Genomic DNA, 21,125 nt, shown 5'->3' with positions numbered 1-21,125 from the left:
GGTCTCAAACTACTGGATTAAGTGACTTCCCACCTGGGCCTACCGAGTAGCTGGGACTACAGGTGCACGCCACCACATCCGGCTACGTTTTTTTTTTTAAATAGAGGCAGGGTCTTGCTATATTGCCCAGGCTGGTCTTGAATTCCTGAGCTTAGGTGATCCTCCCACCTTGGCCTCCCAAAGTGCTGGGATTACAGGCATGAGCCACCATGCCAGGCCTTGGTTTTTTGTTGTTTTTTGGGTTTTGGTTTTTTTAAGGACAAAAAAAAAAAAACCCAATTGAGATTCGTATTAGGTTCTGACCAGGCCTGAGCTCCTGCCCAGGAAATGTGAGGCACAAATGAAATGCAGAGGAGACACTTCCTCTGTTGTAAGAGGCTGAGCTTGGCTTTAAGGAGCAGGGGTGGCTTCCTGGAAAGGATACTGGCCTGGAGTCTGGAGTCCTAGGTTTCTGCCCTGATTCTGCTTCGCATTAACTGTGTAACTTCAGGTAAGTCCCCTCCCCTCTCTGAGCCTGTTTTCTCATCTGGCAAATGAGAATGACCACACTCTTTGAATGACCGCCACTGTGAGGGGGTAGGGTGTGCCTGAAGTATGAGGCTCCCCAGGAATCGGGAGACTAGCTGCCAGGAGCCCTGGCTGGCCCCTGCCTTAGTAAGAGAGCTGTGTTACTGTTCAGAACCATGCTCAGAAACCATGCTTCTCCCCCGAACAGCAGCTCCCTAGTCTGCTGGATCGTTTTGCAACTGGCCCTTTAAGAAGGCTACTATCTTCCCACTCTCTCCACCCACCTGCTTCTAGCTGCAGCCCTTCAGCAAATGCTGGGCCAAAATTTCCTCCAGCCTGAACTAATTCCACTGCCGCCCCCACGCTGCCCCTCCACCCTCTCTGGGCGGTGGACTGGGGTAGGGGGAGATGGGATGGAAGCTTTTTTGGGGAAAGGGGCAAAACTGACACTTCCAGAGGCTCCTGGATGCATCTGCCCTCAGATGTTTACAAGCAGCCTCTCAGGAGCGTGCCAGCTCTATGAAATTTCTGGAAAGAAAAGGAAAATACATCTCTTCACCTGCCCCAAGACTCCTAGGGTGTGCATGTGCATGTCTTTATGTGTCCATAAAGAAATAATAGGGCCAGTCACAATGGTGTGTACCTGTAGTCCAAGCTACTTGGGAGGCTGAGGTGGGAGGATCACTTGAGCCCAGGAGTTTGAGGCCAGCGAGACCCTGTTTCAAAAATAAAAATAGGCCAAGGCGGATGGATCATGAGGTCAGGAATTCGAGACCAGGCTGGCCAACATAGTGAAACCCCGTCTCTAATAAAGATACAAAAAAAAAAAAAAAAAAAAAATTAGCCGGGCGTGGTGGTGCATGCCTGTAATCCCAGCTACTTGGGAGGCTGAGGTAGGAGAATCGCTCGAAACTGGGATGTGGAGGTTGCAGTGAGCCGAGATTGCACCATTGCACTCCAGCCTGGGCAACAGAGCAAGACTCCATCTCTAAGTAAATAAATGAATAAATCACTTGAGACCAGGAGTTCAAGGTAGCAGTGACCTATGATCATGCCCATTGCCTGGGCAGCAGAGTGAGACCCTGTCTCAAAAAAAAAATAATTAAAATTAAAATAATAGGGCATAATTTGTACTTTAATATTTTAGGATATGATTCTACACCACATTTTGGGAGGCCAAGGCAGGCGGATCACTTGAGGCCGGGAGTTCGAGACCAGCCTGGCCAATGTGAAACCTAGGTCTCTACTTAAAAAAAAAAAAAAAAAAAAAAAAAAAAGTAACCTTTTTTTTTTTTTTTGAGACGGAGTCTCCATCTGTCACCCAGGCTGGAGTGCAGTGGCGAAATCTCAGCTTACTGCAACCTCCACCTCCCAGGTTCAAGCGACCCTCCCACCTCAGCCTCTTGAGTAGCTGGGATTACAGGTGCCCGCCACCACGCCTGGCTAATTTTTGTATTTTTTAGTAGAGGTGGAGTTTTACCATGTCAGCCAGGCTGGTCTCGAAGTCCTGGCCTCAAGTGATCTGCCCACCTAGCCTCCCAAACTGCTGGGATTACAGGCATGAGCCACTGCACCTGGCCATAATGGAATTTTCTTTATTATTTATGTCTGTTAATAAAATTTCTATATAGAGGGGGAATAAAAAGTGTCAGAAGAATCAGGGAGGATGGCACATGACCTGAATCACCGGAAAGGAGAGGAGGGGAAAGAATGGAAACATCTCAGGGATTGGGGCACCGGGCTGAATTTGACCCTCATGCCAGTAGAAATGTGTGCATTTCAACACCACATGCAGAGTTCTGTCATGTCACGTCTTGCAGCAGGCGGGTCTTGTCCTGCTCTTCCAGAGGAGGATCCTAGGGAAGTATTTACCCTGAACAAGGCACCACAGCCAGGCTGGGGAAGAGCTGGAACCAGGACCTGGGCTCTAGAGCCTGGTGTTGCTTTGAGGAGACTCTTGTCACCTTAGATCAGGCTGTGCCCCTCAGGTTCCCCATGCACTCTGTCCCTCCCTCAAGTTGCCTAAACTGTGGTCTGCAGGGACCTGCCAGCACACTAGGGCATAGCAGGGGCCAGGACTCTGGTTCTACACTTGGCTCTGCCTCTGACCACCTACATGGCTGGGGCCTTTCTCACTTTTTCTTCAGCCAATTTCCCCAACTCCATCAGCAGAGCAGATTTCTCCAGTAGATGGAAAAGGCTGTGGGCCAAGGGTCAGCTGACCTGGACTCTCCCCTTTTCTCTGCCTGCAGTTCGCTCACTGTGTGGCTTGGAACAAGTCACTTCACCTCTCTGAGCCTCAGTGTCTTTATCCACTAGGAGGGTTGAGCTTATGTCATTGCCAAGGGCCATTTGGCGCTAAAGGTTGGACACTCTAGATGCCCCAATTGCCAAGGGCAGGGTTTTCAGATGGTGCCATTCTGTTGCCCAGAACAAGCCCCTGCCCCAGCCTCCCGCAGCCCCTCTTCCCTCACCTCGGAGCCAACGCAGGAGAAAATAGTCATCTGGATTCGGCAGGGCCGGCAGCACATCCTGGACATTCTCCCGAAACTGTAGGGAGAGGCATCGGGGTGAGTGGTAGGGCCTGCCCTGACTGCTGCCCTCTGCCTAGGACTCTCCACTGAGATTTTTGCTGGATGCCTCTTTCTTTTTTTCTTTTTCTTTTCTTTTTTTTTTTTTTTTTGAGATAGTCTCGCACTGTCGCCCAGGCTGGAGTGCAGTGGGCGATCTCCACTCACTGTAAGCTCCGCTTCCCGGGTTCACACCATTCTCCTGACTCAGCCTCCCGAGTAGCTGGGACTACAGGGTCCTGCCAACACGCCTGGCTAATTTTTTGTATTTTTAGTAGAGACAGGGTTTCACCGTGTTAGCCAGGGTGGTCTTGATCTCCTGACCTCGTCCTGATCCACCCATCTTGGCCTCCCAAAGTGCTGGGATTACAGGCGTGAGCCCCCACGCCCGGCCAACTGGACCTCTCTTTAACATAGTTCAACTCTGCAGACACTACCTAGGCACTCATGCTGCCTGGAGCATTGTCTTGTCAGGGGGTGCCAGGTAGCAGGGCAGGAAGTGGGAAGGGAGCGAGACACTGCCCCTGCCCCAAAACAAGGGCTCCCACACACCGATCTGCGGGCAGGCAGATGTGTTCCCAGCTAATCGTGATAGTAGGCACTCTGGTACAGACTACAGTAAAAGCTGTCAGTTTACCAAGCATTCCCTGTCGCTCAGCGCTGATCTTGGCACTGTAGCTTATTTACTCCTCACTCACAACCTGTAGAAGTATTGTCCCCATTCTACAGATGAAGGAATTAAAGCTCAGAGAGGCTAAGTAACATGCCCAAGGTCAAACAGCTAGTCATTAGCAGAGCTGGGATGCAAACCCGGGTCTGTCTGAGTCCAGAGCACACACTCTTTCCACCATGGTCTTCTGCCCCATGGAAGGGTGAGGAGTTTGCTGGGGAGCAAAGGGAAGAAAGAGGTGGTCTCACACGGCTTCCTATAAAACATGGCATTTGTGCTGGGCTTGAAGGACTTCAAAGGCAGCAGGGGGAGGGAGGCGGGCAACTCAGGTGGAGGGAACAGTTCCAGTAGGGGAAGCCAGGAAGCGGGAAAGTGCAGGTAGTGCCAAACAAAGGAGATGGACAGTGACCTCAACGGACAGCCACACCTACCTCCAACCTCTCACTCCCTGGTAGGTGAAGAGGCCCCCATATGCCCTCCCTGAGCCTCCTGCTCCCAGCCATCCACCTTTCCCTGGCCACTGACCTAGAGGGCAGTCCCAGAGGAGACTAATGAGGACTGGCCACCTCTGCCCCTTGCCTAGGTCAGCCAGGGACTCAGACCATCCCACCCCGCAAAGCAGCTCCCAGTGCACCAGGGAAACTGCTCCTCCAAACTGCAGGCATGAAGCTACCCCTCTCTAAGGACCCTAACCAGCCCCTGGTCTCCAGTTTAATCACCACCTAATCCCTTCTCTGCCTGACCTCTCCTGCGAGTCAGCAGTAAAATCTGAAGCCTCCCTGTCCAGCCTTCCTGGGATGGGGGAGGCCCAGCCTGGGACAAAGCCTTTATGGAGCTGGTGCCTCCCTACTTCTGCCAGTGGCAGGATACATCTGCCCCCCACCCCACCTTTCCCAGCCATGGAAAACTCCCCAGCTGTGGAGCCTCCAAATCTTGGGGCCAGACCCAATCGGCTCTTGCCCAGAGAAGAGCCGACCTCCTCACTCCCCAGGGGTGACAGACAAGAGATTTAGTTGGTGAAGAGGAAGGTCCAGCCCTCAAACTGTTGCCCCTCCTTGTCACAGGTGCCAAGGCAAAGCCAGGCTCACCTTCTTGCCTTCTGAGGAGCATAAACCTCAAGTCCTGAGCCAGGCAGTTGTCTGGGATGCAAGATAAGGGACGGTTGGTCTCAGCTCAAACTGACACCAACCCAGTGCGTCATGGGGGGAGCCTGGAATTCACACATGGAGGTGTTCCCTTCAACATCATCTGGTCCAACCTCCTCATTCCATGGCATCAGGGAGCAAAGAGAAGGGCAGGGTTTTGCCCAAGGTCGCACAGCGGCTTGGTGCCGGGGCAGGAGCTATCCAAGTCTCCCAAGGAGCTATCCAGAGCCCTTTCCATCGTGCCACTGCCCCTGCAAGAAGAAAGCCTCCCGCAAATGGGAGGAAACTTGGGCCCCTGCCCCTGCCCCTGCCCCAGGGCCCGGCTGCCAGTCCCGAGGATGAATGTTGCTTTTGTGCCCTCAGCGGCCTCCGGGGACTCACAAGCAACCACTTCTCCCCAGGTGGCACCGCCACGGCTGCTCGGAGCTTGGGCGGGGGGTGGCCAAACTTCCTGGGACCTTGAGGGTGGCAGAGGAAGGAAGGAGCCATCTGCGGGCGCGGGCCAGGCTGGGGCAGCCGCCTCTGCTCCCTCCGCCGCCCGCCACGGACCCTCGGCCCCCACCCAGCCCCGTCCCTTCTCGCTGCCGCAGGAGGGCGAGGACCACAGCCCGGGGCGAGAGCCCGGGCCAGGGCTAGGGCTCACCTTGGCCAACGCCTCCTTCTGCTTGGGGCTCAGATCGCCGACTCTGCCGCTCATCGTGGCTCAACCGCGGGGATGGGGTTTGGGGGCGGGAGGCGGCGGGTGCGGCAGCTGATGGAGCACAGACTCGTCCTCGCCGCCACCCGGAGTAAAGTCCCAGCCTTTTGCCCGGGCCGCGGAGCTGGCAGCCAAGCCCCGCCTCTTAAAGGATCCCGAGAGGCGGAGTAGGGAGCGATGCGCTGGGGCGCGGGAGGCTCTGACACGGGCCCCCTCCGCCCTCCTGAAGTCAGAGACCCAGGCAGGAGGCAAGCAAGTGTGCCCACTAGGATTGAGGCCAGTGGGCATCAGAAGGGCAGGGAGTCTCAGTTTTAGTTCCAAATTTACCCTTAGCTCATAGTGTGACCTTGGGCGAGACACCTGAGCTCTCTGGGCCTCTGAACAAGGAGGATTGAAAGGTGCTATCTAATGAGCTCTTCTAACCAGGCTCCCATAGTGCAGGACAGCACAGCATCCTGCACACAGGGATTGTTTTTGCATTTTTTAAAATTTTTTTTTTGAAACGGAGACTCGCTCTGTCACCCTGTCACCCAGGCTGGAGTGCAGTGGCACGACCTCGGCTCACTGCAACCTCCGCCTCCGGGGTTCAAGCTATTCTCCTGCCTCGGCCTCCCAAGTAGCTGGGATTACAGGTGCACGCCACCATGCCAAGCTAATTTTTCTATTTTTAGTAGAGATGGGGGTTTCACCATGTTGGCCAGGCGGGTCTCGAACTCCTGACCTCAAGTGATCCTCCTGCCTCGGCCTCTCAAAGTGCTGGGATTACAAGTGTGAGCCACGGCACCTGGCCTACAGGGATTATTAATAAATGTATCCTGAATGAATGAATGAATGTAAGAAATGCTCCAATACAGACACAGATCCCGGGGCTGGCAGAACCCTGAGAGGGAGAGAGAAACATAGATCATTCAGGGATCATGCAACTTACTTCATTTAACAGCTAGGGAAACTGAGGCCCAGATAAGGCATGGCTTGCCCAAAGTTGTTAGTGGCATGACAAATGTGGAGTGCCCACTGCCTGGCACATGGAAAGTGCTCAGCTGTGCCCTCCGCTTATGGCCTGGAATTAATGCAGAACTAGGCCCAGGAGTCTGTGGGCATCTCGTCTCCCAGAGCCATGCCTCGGCCTCCTCAACACTCAAGTCTCTGGGAGAGACAAAGCAGAGTGTCCCTAGTCTCTCTCCTTACCCGGAGGCAAAGGCACCAGGCCTGTTAAAGACATTTAAGGACTTTGCTCTGCCCTTGGTGTGGCCCCCTCCATAGAGGCCTGCTGCAGGGTGCAGAGTGAGGGTTGAGGCCCCCAACGCCCACCTCTACAGAGAGTTTTCAGGCAGTTCTGCCCTAGTTAGGCTCGCTGGCTTCTGGCCTGGGGCAGGACAGCGCTGCCTTCCTTACTGGATACATGGCTAAGATCTTTATATAAGACCCTTCCAGGGCCAGGATATTCTTTCCAGGGTAGAGCCTACTCAAAGGAAACTATTATAGAAGAACAGCATCTTGGCTGGGCACGGTGGCTCACACCTATAATCCCAGCACTTTGGGAGGCCAAGGCCGGCAGATCACCTGAGGTCAGGAGTTTGAGACTAGCCTGGCCAACATGGTGAAACCCCGTCTCTACTAAAAATACAAAAATTAGCCAGGCATGGTGGTGTGCATCTGTAGTCCCAGCTACTCAGGAGGCTGAGGCGGGAGAATTGCTTGAACCCGGGAGGCAGAGGATGCAGCGAGCTGAGATCACGCCATTGCACTCCAGTCTGGGGCGACAGAGCAAGACTCCCTCTAAAAAACAAACAAACAAACAAAAAGTAAAAACAAGAAGCACAGCCTCTTATATTGGTTCAGCAACTTAGAGTTCACAAGTTACCTTCAGATCTAGCTTCTCACTTAAGCGTGGGACAATCCTCTAAGGTGGGCAGGTCAGGTGACTTATTGAGGAGCCTGAGGGAGAGGTGGTCATAGGTGGGCATGTGCAGAGTTGGGAGTTAAACCCAAGTTTGTGGTTTCTAGGCCGTATGCTCCCAGGCCAAGGTGTGGTTGGGCCTGGGAACTGCCTGAGAAAGTTACCCAGGAAAGTACAAGGTCACCTTCACCCAGCAGGATACAGCCCTTCCCGCATCTGAAGTTACCCAAATAAAAGCCTCGGTAAAGTACCCTTCCCCAGGCCTGCCCCTCCCAGGTTCAACAGCTGCCTCTTTCTTCTTCCTCCACTGAGACTTAACCTACCTCTGGCCCACCATAAATCAGCTAGTTAATTTGATCATATAAATCCTAAATAGGCCTGGGCTTGGTTGCTCACACCCGTAATCCCAACACTTAGGGAGGCCGAAGTGGGCAGATCACCTCAGGTCAGGAGTTCAAGACCAGCCTGGCCAACATGGTGAACCCCATATCTACTAAACATACAAAAAAAAAAAAAAAAAATTAGCCAGGCATGGTGGTGCACACCTGTAGTCCCAGCTACTTGGGAGCCTGAGGCAGGAGAATTGCTTGAACCCAGGAGGTGGAGGCTGCAGTGACCCAAGATGGCACCATTGCATTCCAGCCTGGGCGACAATGCAAGACTCTGTCTCAAAAAAAAAAAAAAAAAAAAAAGAAAAGAGAAAAAAACCTAGCCAGGCACAGTGGCTCACGCCTGTAATCCCAGCACTTTGGGAAGCTGAGGCGGGTAGATTACCTGAGTTCAGGAGTTTGAGACCAGCCTGGCCAACATGGTGAAACTAAAAATACAAAAAGTAGCCGGGCATGGTGGCGGACACCTGTAATCCCAGCTACTTGGGAGGGTGAGGCAGGAGAATTGCTTGAACCCAGGAGGCAGAGGTTGCAGTGAGCCGAGATCACGCCACTGCAGTCCAGCCTGGGCAACAGGAGAGAAACTCGATCTAAAAAACAAAACAAAACAAAACAAAACAAAAAAACACCTAAATAAATAATCTGGTGAAGTCCTGGAGCTGGCTACCGAGAGAAAGTCCCTCCTTCCCATCCCCACTTTTTCTCCATCCCCTAATCCCTGCCCTACAGTTCTTCCTCCCTGCTAGGTATGTTGCACACCTGCTCAAGAATCTTCAACGGCTCCCTGGTTCCTTCCTGAGTCGACTCAATCCCACCGATCTGCATCTGAGGCCTACCCTCACCCCATCCCAGCATTCCCTGTGGCACCAATGGCCACTTGCCCTCTCCACACACTTCATTTCAATCTGAAAAGCTTCCCACTGTCCCTTAGACACACCTCTGCCCTCCTGCCTCTGTGAGAGCTGCTGCTGTGTCCTGTATCCTCCTGCCAGGTCTTCCCCAGCCCTCAAGACTCTCATCAAATACTGTTTCCAGGAGCTTCTCCCTGAGCTACCCAATGCAACACGACCTCTGCCAACCAGAAGTCCCCTTTCCTGGCCTTGATATGGACTATTTTGCGTGGTAGTGGCAACTATCAGGGAACAGTGTGGCCCAACAGGAAGAACCAGGCCTCCCGGGTCAGGCAGGCTGGAGGGGAGAGCCTTCTGTGATGGGTGTGTTGCTCCGGGTATATCTTGCTGGGGACTTTGGTTAGGGGAACACAGAGTGTGAACAACTTAAAGAAGGCTGGTGGCATGCAGAGATCTAGGAGAAGCGTTGGGGTGGCAGTCCTAGTGTTGACAGAGCCCTGTGCTTCAGATTCTTCTGGGGGGCAGCTCTGGGCACAGGAAGGAGCACTGGACTGGGAGTCCGGTGTGTGGGCTGGAGACCACGTTCTTGCTTAATGTGTTGCCGTGACTATTCCGCAAGGCACACATTTGGGGGTCTCCTCAGGGCTGCTGGCCTGTGCCCTCTAGACCTTGGTTGTTTCCTCACTAAAATGAGGGCACTGGCCTTGAGATCAGAGGCCTCCTGCGTGCCCTGGCCTCAGAATCTGTGGTGCCAGGGGGAAGGGGGTGGCACAGAGATTGGCACTGTGATTTGAGAGTTGGAAAGAACAGTCTTTTAAACTCTTCAACAAATATTTGTGGAACACTCTACTTCCATGGGGCCAGGGCAGCACGAACTCTCTGGAAAGCCCTTGTGCCTGTGGGCAGCCATGCAGAAAAGCCCTGGCCCCAGCCTCCTCCCCTCCTCCCAGCCCAGCCCTGTGGGGCTTGCGGCCGCCTCAAGTCACCTGCCTCCTCTGGGTGTCTGTGATCTGGGGAGAGAACTAATCCCGCCACTGTGAGAATTCCAAGTGAAATAATGGCTGGGAAAGTGGTGGGCGCACACAGGTGAGGGATTATTATTACTATCGTGTTGCTTCTGAAGGCACAACAGAGAGTGAGAAACTAAGCCTGTCTGGCTCCTCCCCCGAGCCCCACTTCCTCCTCACTTCTGCAGTCCAGCCTGGCTTTGCAAAGAAACAAAATCCTCTCCCCACCCCACTTCCCACACTCGAACCCCTGATTAAGTCCCTTACCTTCCTGGATATCACTGTCTAATCCCTAAGCCCTTTCTCACCAGTCTCCAGTTGTCTCCAAGAGCCAAATCCCTTTAGAATGAGGTGGCCCAGATAGCTGTGAGCACAGAGGCTGGGGGCAGGGAGCTGGGACCTCAGGAGTCCCCCAGAGGGGAGGGGAGGGCCGGAGGGGTGCTGGGGCCCCTGCTATGGCTCTGGCATTAGCTGGCAGGAGCCTGGGGACTTCCCTTGGGAAGGATGGGTTGCCATTTCCACCCCAAATAGAGCTAAAATAGAGTCCAGATTCTGTAGGCAAGCTTGTTCCCACGCCAGTGACCTGTCAAAGCAGAACAGCATAGGAGTGGGCCCACCAACTCTGGAACCAGACTACCTGGGTTTGGGTCCCGGTTCTATAACCTAGCAAAGTTACTTGACCTCTGCTTCAATTTCCCATCTGTAAAATGGCAGTGATAATCTTACTACCTCATATGATTGGAATGAGATTAAATGAGCTAATTCATCAAAAAAATGTTGAAGAGTACTTGGAACACTGTAAAGCTATTGGCTGGTTTTTTTTTTTTTATTTTTTGTGGGTTTTTTTTTTTTTGTAGAGATGGGGGTCTCACTATGTTGCCCAGGCTGGTCTTGAGCTCTTGGCCTCAAGTGATCCTCCCACCTTGGCCTCCCAAAGTGCTGGGATTACAGGTGTGAGCCACTGTACCCAGCTGGTATCAGCTGTTTTCACTTGCACTCTGTTTCTTCTCTTGAATATTCTTGCCATTCAGGTGCCAGCCCACACACCACCTCTTAGAGAGGTCTCCCTTCCCTGGTGATGAGGCTGAAGTGGCCTCTGGCCCCCAGCCCCTCTCTGATGCTATTTTATCTCGTTCCTGTGGCACCTACCGTGGCCTGAAATGATCTTGCTTGTGTATGTGGTTATGCTTTTCTATCTGTTCCCAAGGGCAGAAGCCATTGCTGGTCACGGTCACTGCTCCATGCCCAGTACCTAGCACCGAGAAGGCCTTTGATATTCACTTGTGGGCATGACACTCACCCCGTCCCTGAGAGCTGGGCCCAAGGAAGGAGCAGGACCCCCTCCACTTTACAGCCCATGCCACAATTATGCTGCGGCTACTTTGCATCTGCCCTGTGTGATCTTGAGTGAGTCATCGACCCTCTGAGCATCTGGGTGAGTGGAGGGAGGTGGCAGATGGAACTAGGCAATCAAGGGACACTTTAAGATCTTCCAACACAACTTGTTTTATGTGCTGGGGCTCATGTCCATAAGGTAAAGGGATCTTAGGGACCTCCACGTTCTAAAAATACCACCACCTCAGGCCTAGCCGTCCCTGTTGCCACTGGGCCTGAAGCCCCCACTGATGGTGACACATTTCCGTGAGTTAGGCATTGTCTTCTTCAAGGCCCTTTTTGTACAAAACAAAGTCACTGGTCCCCATGTGGCCACATTCCCCGGGGACCAGCCTGCCACCTGGTGGCAGCTTGATTACATTGGCCTCTTCCTCATCGGTGGGGCCCAGGTTCATGCTCACTGGAATAGACACATATTCTAGATGTGGATTTGCCTTCCCTGCCCTTCATCCTTCTGCCAGCAGCACCATCTGCGTACTCACGGAATGCCTCATCCATTTTTATGGCATTTTCACAGCCTGGTGTGTGACCAAATAACTCATTTCACAGCAAACGAAGAGAAGCAGAGGGCTCAGGTTCACGGAATTCAAGGGCCTTATCGTATACCCCATTCCTGGTACCAATTCTAAAATATTTCATCCTCATCACCACCCCCTTCCACCACTGAGGTAACATATTCCATGCCTCACACTTTCATTAATAGCTTTGTTTCTTCCTAGGTCCCCCTGCAACTTTACAGAATAAGGAGAGACAGAGGAATTGGGGCCTTCTCCATGCAGGTCTCTGCCCAGCCCAGGGCCAGGAAACCTTGTATCCCAAGAAACAAGCTACTTGGAATCACAGCATGTCTGATGAAAGGCCCTCCCAAGTCCTTTAGTCCAAGCTCCCATTTTACAACTGAGGACGCAGGCCAAGAAAACAGAAGTGGCTTGCCCAGAGGCCCATGGTGAGAGAGTGACAGCCCTGTCCCCTCTAGCTCCTCACCCTCTCTTGGGAGTTTGGATCTGCAGGTTGGGCTACTCCAGAGAGAGCCCACAGGGCTGAGGGTCCTGTTGTCCATCCCTGGGAGCAGGGTGCCTGCATGTCTCTTAGCTGGCATCCCTTCCCCCGCTTCTGGGGTCCTCCAGTCCCCTCCTCCTCAGATACTCCACTCCTAGGCAGGGCCTCAAGGTTACTCATCTCCTTGCCGTCAATCTCCCATCCTTGGCTGCCTCACTTCCTGGGCTTACACTGCACTCTGCCCCCTGCCAGCATTGGCTCCAATCTTTACTGTTTCTTTACCCACCCCCTAACCCTCCTCACCCCAAAGCAGCAGAAGGCCCCTGGCTGGGCTGAGCTACACCCACCCACATTGAGGTAACATCCTCCAGCTCTTGTTCCTTCTGCAATAACCAGGGGTTACTCCATGGAAGAACACACCACAGGGAACTGGTTACCCACCAAGTTTGCAAGGGGGCTCCGACTCCCACTGATGGAAGGCTAGGATGTGGATATTTGTGGGGAAGCAGAACTGTGTTCTAGGTGGGGGACAAGCATGAACAAGGACCTGCATCTGGTTGTAGTGTGTATGTTGAGGGGTGACTAGGTCGGTGGGGTGAGGGGTAGGGAGAAAGTGGGGACAGGGCAGGCAGAACATGGAGCCAAAGACCTGGCTGATTACAGGGTGCGTCCTTGCAACCCTGTTGTTGGGGCTGACAGGTGGGCTGGGATAATCACAGAATTGGAGAAGCAAGCCTCTCCACAGGCACCACGGGGCTTCCACAGTGCATTTTGTAGCTTATGAAGAGTGATTTCATACATATGAGAAAACATTAGTAACATATCCAAGTAGTGATCCCTTATCCTTGGGCGATACATTCCAAGATCCTCAGTGGATGCCGGAAACCTCAGGTAGTGCTGAACACATACTGTATTTCTTCAATCTGATAACTCTGAGGCCTACTAAGTGACTAACACGTGATAACATTTACAGCGTGGGGAAGATTCACATCCAGGGTGGGATGGAGAGGAAGGGCAAGAGATTTCATCACGCTACTCAGAACAGCATGCAATTTAAAACTTATGAATTGTTTATTTCTGGAATTTTCCATTTAATATTTTTTTGGACCTCGGTTGGCTGAAGGTAACTAAAACCTCAGGTAAGGGGAGACTACTATAGACCAATGGAACAGAATAGAGAATCTAGCTATGTGCAGTGGCTAATGCCTGTAAGCCCAGCACTTTGGGAGGCTGAGGTAGGCAGTTCCCTTGAGCCCAGGAGTTCAAGACCAGTGTGGGCAACACGGTGAAACCCTGTCTCTACAAAAAAAAAAAAAAAAAATTAGCTGGGCATAGTGGCACACCCCTGTGGTCTCAGCTACTTTGGAGGCTGAGGTGGGAGAATCAGTTGACCCTGGGAGGTGGAGGTTGCAATGAGCTGAGAAGTCACCATTGCACTCCAGCCTGGGCAACAGAGAGAGACCCTGTCTCAAAAATAAACAAATGTATAAATAATTTTTTAATGCTTAAAGTTTTACTTTTCTTATTTAGGTCTTTAGTCTATGTGGAATTCATATTTTGTATATGATGTATATGTAATAGGGTCTAATTTCTTTTCCTAATGGTTAATTCAATTTCTTAGCACAATTTACCAAACAGTCCATGATACTGCCTCCTTCTATCTCCACAAACACAATGTTTCCTCTGACGTACACCATCTTTAGATGTGTGGGTCAGTTTCTGGCCTATTTCATGTTCCATTTAGGCTAGTATCGGGGGCTGTCTTATATTCCCATCTCACACTTCTTCAGGAGCAACTTGGTCATCCCATATCAGTGTTCATACAGGTGTTCACTGTAAAATTCTTTCAATTTTTCTGGAGAAAAAAGAGTGTTGCGGCTCATCTGGCCCAGGCTGGAGTGCAGTGGCCCCATCTCAGCTCACTGCAAGCTCCGCCTCCCGGGTTCACGCCGTTCTCCTGCCTCAGCCTCCCTAGTAGCTGGGACTACAGGCGCCTCCCAACATGCCCGGCTGTTTTTTTGCATTTTTAGTAGAGACGGGGTTTCACCTTGTTAGCCACGATGGTCTCGATCTCCTGACCTCGTGATCCGCCCGCCTCAGCCTCCCGAAGTGCTGGGATTACAGGCGTGACCCACCGCGCCCGGCCCACCATACAATTTTTAAAGGCTCAGGTTTCAGACTGAGCCAGCTCCCAGCAGCCCCAACCCTTGGAGAAACGGACAGGTTTTGGAACAGTAGTGGTACTTCCGCATTCCAGTAGACATTTGAGTTATTTGCTGGGAGTGAGGCAGTGTTGATTTTACATGGTGCTTATTTATTTATTATTTATTTATTTATTTATTTATTTAGAGACGGAGTTTCACTCTTGTGGCCCAGGCTGGATTCCAATGGTGCGATCTTGGCTCGCTGCAACCTCCGCCTCCTGGGTTCAAGCGATTCTCCTGCTTCAGCCTTCCGAATAGCTGGAATTAGAGGCATGCGCCACCACGCCCGGCTAATTTTGTATTTTCAGTAGAGACGGGGTTTCTCCATGTTGGTCAGGCGGGTCTCGAACTCCTGACCTCAGGTGATCCGCCCCCCTCGGCCTCCCAAAGTGGTGGGATTACAGGCGTGCGCCACCGCGCCCGGCGTATGGTGCCCATTTCACAGATGAGGGAAGTGACCCAGCCTCTCAGTCCCACTGAGGAACTGAGTCCCTGCCTGCTTCGTCTTGCCTTGCCCCCCAGCCCCTTTCCCCTGCCCCTCCATCTCCCCCGTCGGCTTCCCACGCCAGTCTCTGGTTCTCTGCCTCCTGCTGTTTAGTGGGGTCGAGACAGGGAGGACCGGGGAAGAGAGGGACGTGACTTGGCCCTGGCCACCCCGTGGGTCCACGGGGCTGCCACAGAACAAGGGCCTGCCACCAGGCCCCTTAGACATCCCTTGCTCCTGCTCTTCCCGGGCTCTGATCGTGTCTCTGCTCCCCCAGGGCGCCCTTTCCAACTATTTTCCTGTCTGCCCCACTGATTCGTCCGCTCCCGGAGCACCTCCTCTCTCTGACTTCCCGCCTTCCCGCTGCGACCCCGGTTTCGCCCCTCTTCAGCTCCCTCGGCCGCCGGCGCCTGAGCTCTCCTCGGCCACCAGGGGGCGCCCGCGGCCCAGTCTGGGCGCGGGAGCCTCCGAGCGCCCACTCCATTCCTCCCGGTGCCCCGCCCCGTCCGGCCGCGGCCCCGCCCCTCCCGGCGCCCCGCCCGTCCGGCAGCGGCCTCGCTCCCTCCGATCCCCCCAGCGCCCGGGACCCCTGGCCCTACTGTTGCGCCAGCTCGCCGGGTCCGGCCATGGGCCCTGCCGCTCGCCCCGCGCTGAGATCGCCGCCGCCGCCTCCGCCGCCGCCCCCGTCGCCGCTGCTGCTGCTGCTGCCCCTGCTGCCGCTGTGGCTGGGCCTGGCGGGGCCCGGGGCCGCGGCGGACGGCAGCGAGCCAGCGGCCGGGGCGGGGCGGGGCGGAGCCCGCGCCGTGCGGGTGGACGTGAGACTGCCGCGCCAGGACGCTCTGGTCCTGGAGGGCGTCAGGATCGGCTCCGAAGCCGACCCGGCGCCCCTGCTGGGCGGTCGTCTGCTGCTGGTGAGCGCTGCTGAGCCATCTGGCCGCATCACTAAACCCCTCTCCCAACCCTCCCTAGAGACCCCGCACCCTGAACCGACGTTCAACCTCCACCAAGCCCTGACAGTCCAGCGCCCCTCCCCAGGCTCCCCAGGCCCCCAGCATTCAGGCTTCCCAAACCTGGGAGCCAGATGATCTCCTAACTCTGGCCTTGCATCCACTGTGATGACCCCGGCTCCCTTCTCCCCCACACCCTGCCTCCCTCTGCTCATGGCCCCTTGCCACACAGATGGACATCGTGGATGCCGAGCAGGAGGCACCGGTGGAAGGCTGGATTGCAGTGGCATACGTGGGCAAGGAGCAGGCGGCCCAGTTCCACCAGGAGAATAAGGGCAGTGGCCCGCAGGCCTATCCCAAGGCCCTGGTCCAGCAGGTGCAGGGGATGTCTGTGGGGGAGACAGCTGGAGGAAAGGATTCCAAGGCATCTGCTAGAGCCAGGCCCTCCTTAGATGGGCCCTTAAGAGTTTGCAGAGAAGCCCTAGGCCTGGTGGGTCAGGGCACCCCAGTTTGAAGAATGGAGTCAGTATGGCTTCGAAGCAGGGAGGTGAGAGGAGGCCAGAGAGAGGTTGGGAAGCTTGACCAGGCTCTGAGAGTATGGGATGGGGGAGCTGCTGCTGGCGACCACTGCGGGGACTGCCCTGATAGGACCGGCGAAGGCACAGCGCATCTGGAAGAGAGGCAGGAGGAAGGAAGCAGTTTCCACCTTTGACCTCAAGGAGCTTATGGCTAGTTTGTCCAGAGTTTTGCTCAGTGCAGGGCCAGGAGCTAAGAGCAGCTAGGGCTGCAGGTGGTGAGGCAGGTGTGCAGGCAGGGTATATGCTAGCCTCTCGCCTTCTATCCCTCCGCAGATGCGGCGGGCCCTCTTCCTGGGAGCCTCTGCCCTGCTTCTCCTCATCCTGAACCACAACGTGATCCGAGAGGTAAATCGGACCAGCCCATGAGGGTAAGCAAGCTGGGGAAAGGGGGACCCAGGCCTGCTGACCTCCTTGTCTCCCTGCAGCTGGACGTATCCCAGCTTCTGCTCAGGCCAGTGATCGTCCTCCATTATTCCTCCAACGTCACCAAGCTGTTGGATGCACTGCTGCAGTGAGTTGGCATTTAGACTTCAAAGGACTGACCCTGGGTACAGACAGCCCCTGGTTCTCCCATGGACTGAGGGGGCTTGGGACCAGGGCCTTACCTGTTAGCGTTTTTTTGTTTGTTTGTTTGTTTTTGAGATGGAGTATCACTCTTGTTGCCCAGGCTGGAATGCAATGGTTCAGTCTCGGCTCACTGGAACCTCTGCCTTCCAGGTTCAAGTGATTCTCCTGCCTCAGCCTCCCAAGTAGCTAGGATCACAGTCATGTGCCACCACACCCAGCTAATTTTTTGTATTTTTAGGGTTTCACCATGTTGGCCAGGCTGGTCTTGAACACCTGACCTTAGGTCCACCTGCCTTGGCCTCCCAAAGTGCTGGGATTAAAGGCATAAGCCCCTGTTGCCACTGCTCCTGCTACTGCCCCTGCTGCCACTGTGGCTGGGCCTGGCAGGGCCCGGCCTAACTGTTAACTTTTTTTTTTTTTTTTGAGACAGAGTTTTGCTCTGTCACCCAGGCTGGAGTGCAGTGGTGCGATCTCGGCTCACTGCGAGCTCTGCCTCCCAGGTTCACGCCATTCTCCTGCCTCAGCCTCCCAAGTAGCTGGGAGTACAGTCGCCCACCACCACGCCTGGCTAATTTTTTTGAATTTTTAGTAGAGACGGGGTTTCACTGTGTTAGCCAGGATGGTCTTGATCTGCTGACCTTGTGATCCACCTGTCTCGGCCTCCCAAAGTGCTAGGATTACAGGCGTGAGCCACTGCGCCCGGCCAACTGTTAGCTTTAAGACTGCCCTCTCGGCTGGGAATGGTGGCTCATGCCTGTGATCCCAGCACTTTGGTAAGCCGAGGAAAGAGTATCACTTGAGTCCAGGAGTTTGAGACCAGCCAGGGCAACATGGCAAGACTCAGTCTCTACAAAAAATACAAAAATTAGCTGGGCATGGTGGCACATGCCTGTAGTCTCAGCTAATCAGGAGGCTGAAGTGGGAAGATCACTTGAGCCCCGGGGGTAGAGGCTGCAGTGAGCTGTGACTGTGCCACTGCACTCCAGTCTGGGTGACAAAGGGAGACCCTGTCTCAAAAAAAAAAAAAAGACTGTCGTGTCCCAGGCTGAAAAATGGGTGAGGGGATGGGAAGGAGGTGCCAGAGCCTGGAGCTTGGAGCAAGGAGGTGGCTCTGTGGGCAGAGAGGACTGGCCCCAGCAAGGAGGAAGATGGACTTGCAGGCTTCCCTGGCCTGGCTGGTGTGAAAACTGGAAAAACCAATAGAGGGAAAAGGCCTGGGGCAAAGTGGAAGGCCAACAGGGGCGACAGTCGTAGGTATCCTTTTCCTGCAGAGCTGGGGTGGGTGGGTCTGGGCCTCCCTTCCCAAGAGTCCTTCCATCTGGTCCTGGTGACTTTCTCTCCCAGGAGGACCCAGGTCACAGCTGAGATCACCAGCGGAGAGTCCCTGTCTGCCAATATCGAGTGGAAACTGACCTTGTGGACCACCTGTGGCCTCTCCAAGGATGGCTATGGAGGATGGCAGGACTTGGTCTGCCTGGGAGGCAGTCGTGCCCAGGAGCAGGTGGGTGCTAGCAGATTACACGGGGCCTAGGGAAAGGAGGCTCGTGGGGTCATATACATGGCCTTGTATTGCAAATCCTGTCGCTTCTCCCCACCTTAGTGACAGGGACGGCCTCTCCCACCCCACAGGAGTGCTGTGAGTGTTCAGAGACATGGTGTAGGTGGGCGCTCAGTGGGGCGCCTGGGCCAGGTCACATGCAGTCAGTGTTAGCTGCCCTCCTCACGTTCTGCAGGCATTGGGAAGCCTTATTCCACTGCCTGTAAAGTTCAGACCCCTCTGCGTGGCTTTCCCACCTCTCTGCATCACTCACTCACTGTATTTTTCTAGTCCTTTTTCCTATGCTCTGGCCACCCTGTACCAATGACTACACATGCTCTGGCCTTCTGCCACTGGGCCTTGTCTACACCTGGCTGTAGACGTGGACACCTTTTCTCTCTGTGTCCACACGTCCTAGTCTAGCTAGAACCTTCACAACTCATCCTGCCACGTTTCTTTGGAAAGCCTCCCTCACACCCCAGCTTGAAGTCCCCTCTCTCCCTCTTTTGTATCACAACAAGGCATGGTCAGGCCGTCCCTGAGCTTCTTGGGACAGCCCATCCTGCATGTGATGAGGCGCGTCACTTTGTCTCCTGACAGCCAGGACTGTGTTTTATCGTCTCTGGATTTCCAGCGCTTGGCATCAGGGCATTCAAGGGTATTCTGTTCACAAGCATTTCTTGGGTCCCTACTCTGCCAGGCAGTCACGTCCTGGTCTCCTGGTGTACAGCCTCCAGCAGGTGTTGGCCACTGTGGGCTGTGCAGGGCAGCTTCAAGTGGGGCAATCTTGGGATCAAATCCTGGCTTGGAAACCTTAGCTGACTGATCTCAGGCTGGGAGTTTCACCTCTCTGGCCTCATGTTTCTCATTTGCGAACAGGGACGGTACTCTGTGTATACCTGTCACGGGTGGCCCACACAGGCCTCTGGACAGGTCAGGCATTGGTGAGAGGCCCGGGGTGGGGCTGTGCGCAGTCTGCAGGTCGGTCTGGCTGCTCCAGAGGGCAGACCTGAGCAGCCTTGGCCAGGCTGCAGGCCGAGGTCAAGGTGGTCCCAGCCCAAGTATTGGATGGCCATGGCCGCTAAAGTGTCTGAAGGGTGGCTGGAGTAAGCATCTCAGTGGCTGGCCTGATGGGCATCTGGCTCTCAGTCCTGACCCCAGGGCCCAGTCACTGTGCCTCCAGCCTCTGGGAGTCCAGAGCAGCAACACCCATGTATCAGGAAGGTCTGATGAACAGCAGTGGCACGATCTTGGCTCACTGCAGCCTCGACCTCCTGGGCTCAAGTGACCTTCCCACCTCAGCCCCCCAAGTAGCTGGGACTACAGGCACATGCCACCATGTCTAGCTAATTTTTGTATTTTTTGTAGAGATGGGGTTTCACTGTGTTGCCCAGGCTGGTCTCGAGCTCCTGAGCTTAGGCATTCGGCCCACCTCGGCCTCCCAAAGTGCTGGGATTACAGGTGTGAACCACCATGCATGCCCAGCTAATGAACGGTCCTTACTGCTCTGATGGCAAGCTCCCATCCTGCCCTCCATCCCCACCTGGGGCTCTACAAGGTGTGTTCCCCAAGATGCACTGAACCTGGGGCACATAGGGCTCCCCAGGATGCAATGAGCCTGGGGAGGCTGAGTCTTTGGCCTGCAGCGGAGCTTCAGGCCAGCCACACTTTCACCCCACCCAGCTGGCTGCTCTGAGGCATGGAGCTCTACAGCAGGCTCTGCCCTGGAGAGCTTATGCCATAATGGCCACTTAGTCCTGGCATGGGGCTCAGGGGAGTGTCACTTTGTCTCCTGACAGCCAGGGCTGTGTTTTATCATCTCTGGATTTCCAACACTTGGCATCAAGGACATTCAAGGGTATTCTGTCCACAAGCTTTTTTTTTTTTTTTTTTGAGACAGAGTTTCGCTCTTGTTGCCCAGGCTGGAGTGCAGTGGCGCAATCTCGGCTCACCACAGCCTCCGCCTCCCGGGTTCAAGCGATTCTCCTACCTCAGCCTCCCTAGTAACCGGGACTACAGGCATGCACCACCACACACAGGCTAATTTTTTGTATTTTTAGTAGAGACAGGGTTTCTCCATGTTGGTCAGGCTGGTCTCAAACTCCCAACCTCAGGTGATCCGCCCACCTCGGCCTCCCAAAGTGCTGGGATTACAGGCATGAGGCACTGCAGCCGGCCCACAAGCATTTCTTGAGTTACTTCTCTGCCAGGCAGTGATGCCCCGGTCTTCTGGTGTGCAGCCCCCAGCAGGTGTTGGCCAACGTGGGCTGCCCCAGCCCTGGGCTCATGGGGGTCCAGTCTGGAGAGCAGATAGGCCAGAGACACGCTGTCACTCTGCTGGGGTGGGCACAGAGCTGGTGGTGGCCCCGGGACCCTCTAGGGCATGATAAAGGCACTCAGCCTGGGGCTTGGGGACAGCTTCCTAGAACAGGTGGCACTGCCCAGCTGCAGCTGGAGGAGAGAAGAGGGCAGGACGGAGAGGGGAGCTGGGGCTCACAGACACTTCCCAGTGAGGGCCCCCAGAGCACCTCCACTGTGAGCAGAGCGATGGCTTGTGGCACTAGCAGCACCCAGGCTTGTCTAGAGCGGTGGCCTCTTCACATCAGATCATTTCTCAGCCCCTCTTCCCCACATGATAGTAGATGAGCTTCAGCATCGGTCGGGGAAGAACACGATGG

The 21,125-nt window shown here is 54.6% G+C and overlaps 2 protein-coding genes across 8 annotated transcripts in view; one reads left to right on the top strand and one right to left on the bottom strand.

Moving 5' to 3' along the window:
• The window catches only part of SEC14L2 (SEC14 like lipid binding 2), a 35,975-nt gene extending 20,475 nt beyond the window's left edge, over positions 1–15,500 (bottom strand). The window contains exons 1-2 of one of the 5 annotated variants that reach the window (XM_063722667.1): positions 15,418–15,500; positions 2,982–3,057 (exon numbers count right to left, since the gene is read on the bottom strand). Coding sequence is in view for 2 of the 5 variants with exons in the window: in XM_009234242.4 (XP_009232517.1) it covers positions 2,982–3,057; positions 5,536–5,589 (130 nt within the window). In the remaining 3 variants the exon portion in view is untranslated. 5 annotated transcript variants of the gene reach the window in all.
• Positions 15,445–21,125, top strand: part of RNF215 (ring finger protein 215) — a 13,573-nt gene continuing 7,892 nt past the window's right edge. For 2 of the 3 annotated variants that reach the window (XM_002831005.5, XM_054543323.2), the window contains exons 1-5: positions 15,445–15,729; positions 15,998–16,141; positions 16,617–16,688; positions 16,769–16,854; positions 18,255–18,411. In XM_002831005.5, the coding sequence (XP_002831051.3) occupies positions 15,445–15,729; positions 15,998–16,141; positions 16,617–16,688; positions 16,769–16,854; positions 18,255–18,411 (744 nt within the window). The remainder of the gene's footprint in view (positions 15,730–15,997; positions 16,142–16,616; positions 16,689–16,768; positions 16,855–18,254; positions 18,412–21,125) is intronic. The other variant, XM_063722840.1, reaches the window with a different exon arrangement.

The sequence above is a fragment of the Pongo abelii genome, chromosome 23 (assembly GCF_028885655.2).
Source record: "Pongo abelii isolate AG06213 chromosome 23, NHGRI_mPonAbe1-v2.0_pri, whole genome shotgun sequence".
NCBI lineage: Eukaryota > Metazoa > Chordata > Mammalia > Primates > Hominidae > Pongo > Pongo abelii.
The sequence above is the reverse complement of the archived record's forward strand: the minus strand, read 5'-3'. Positions and strand labels throughout refer to the sequence as shown.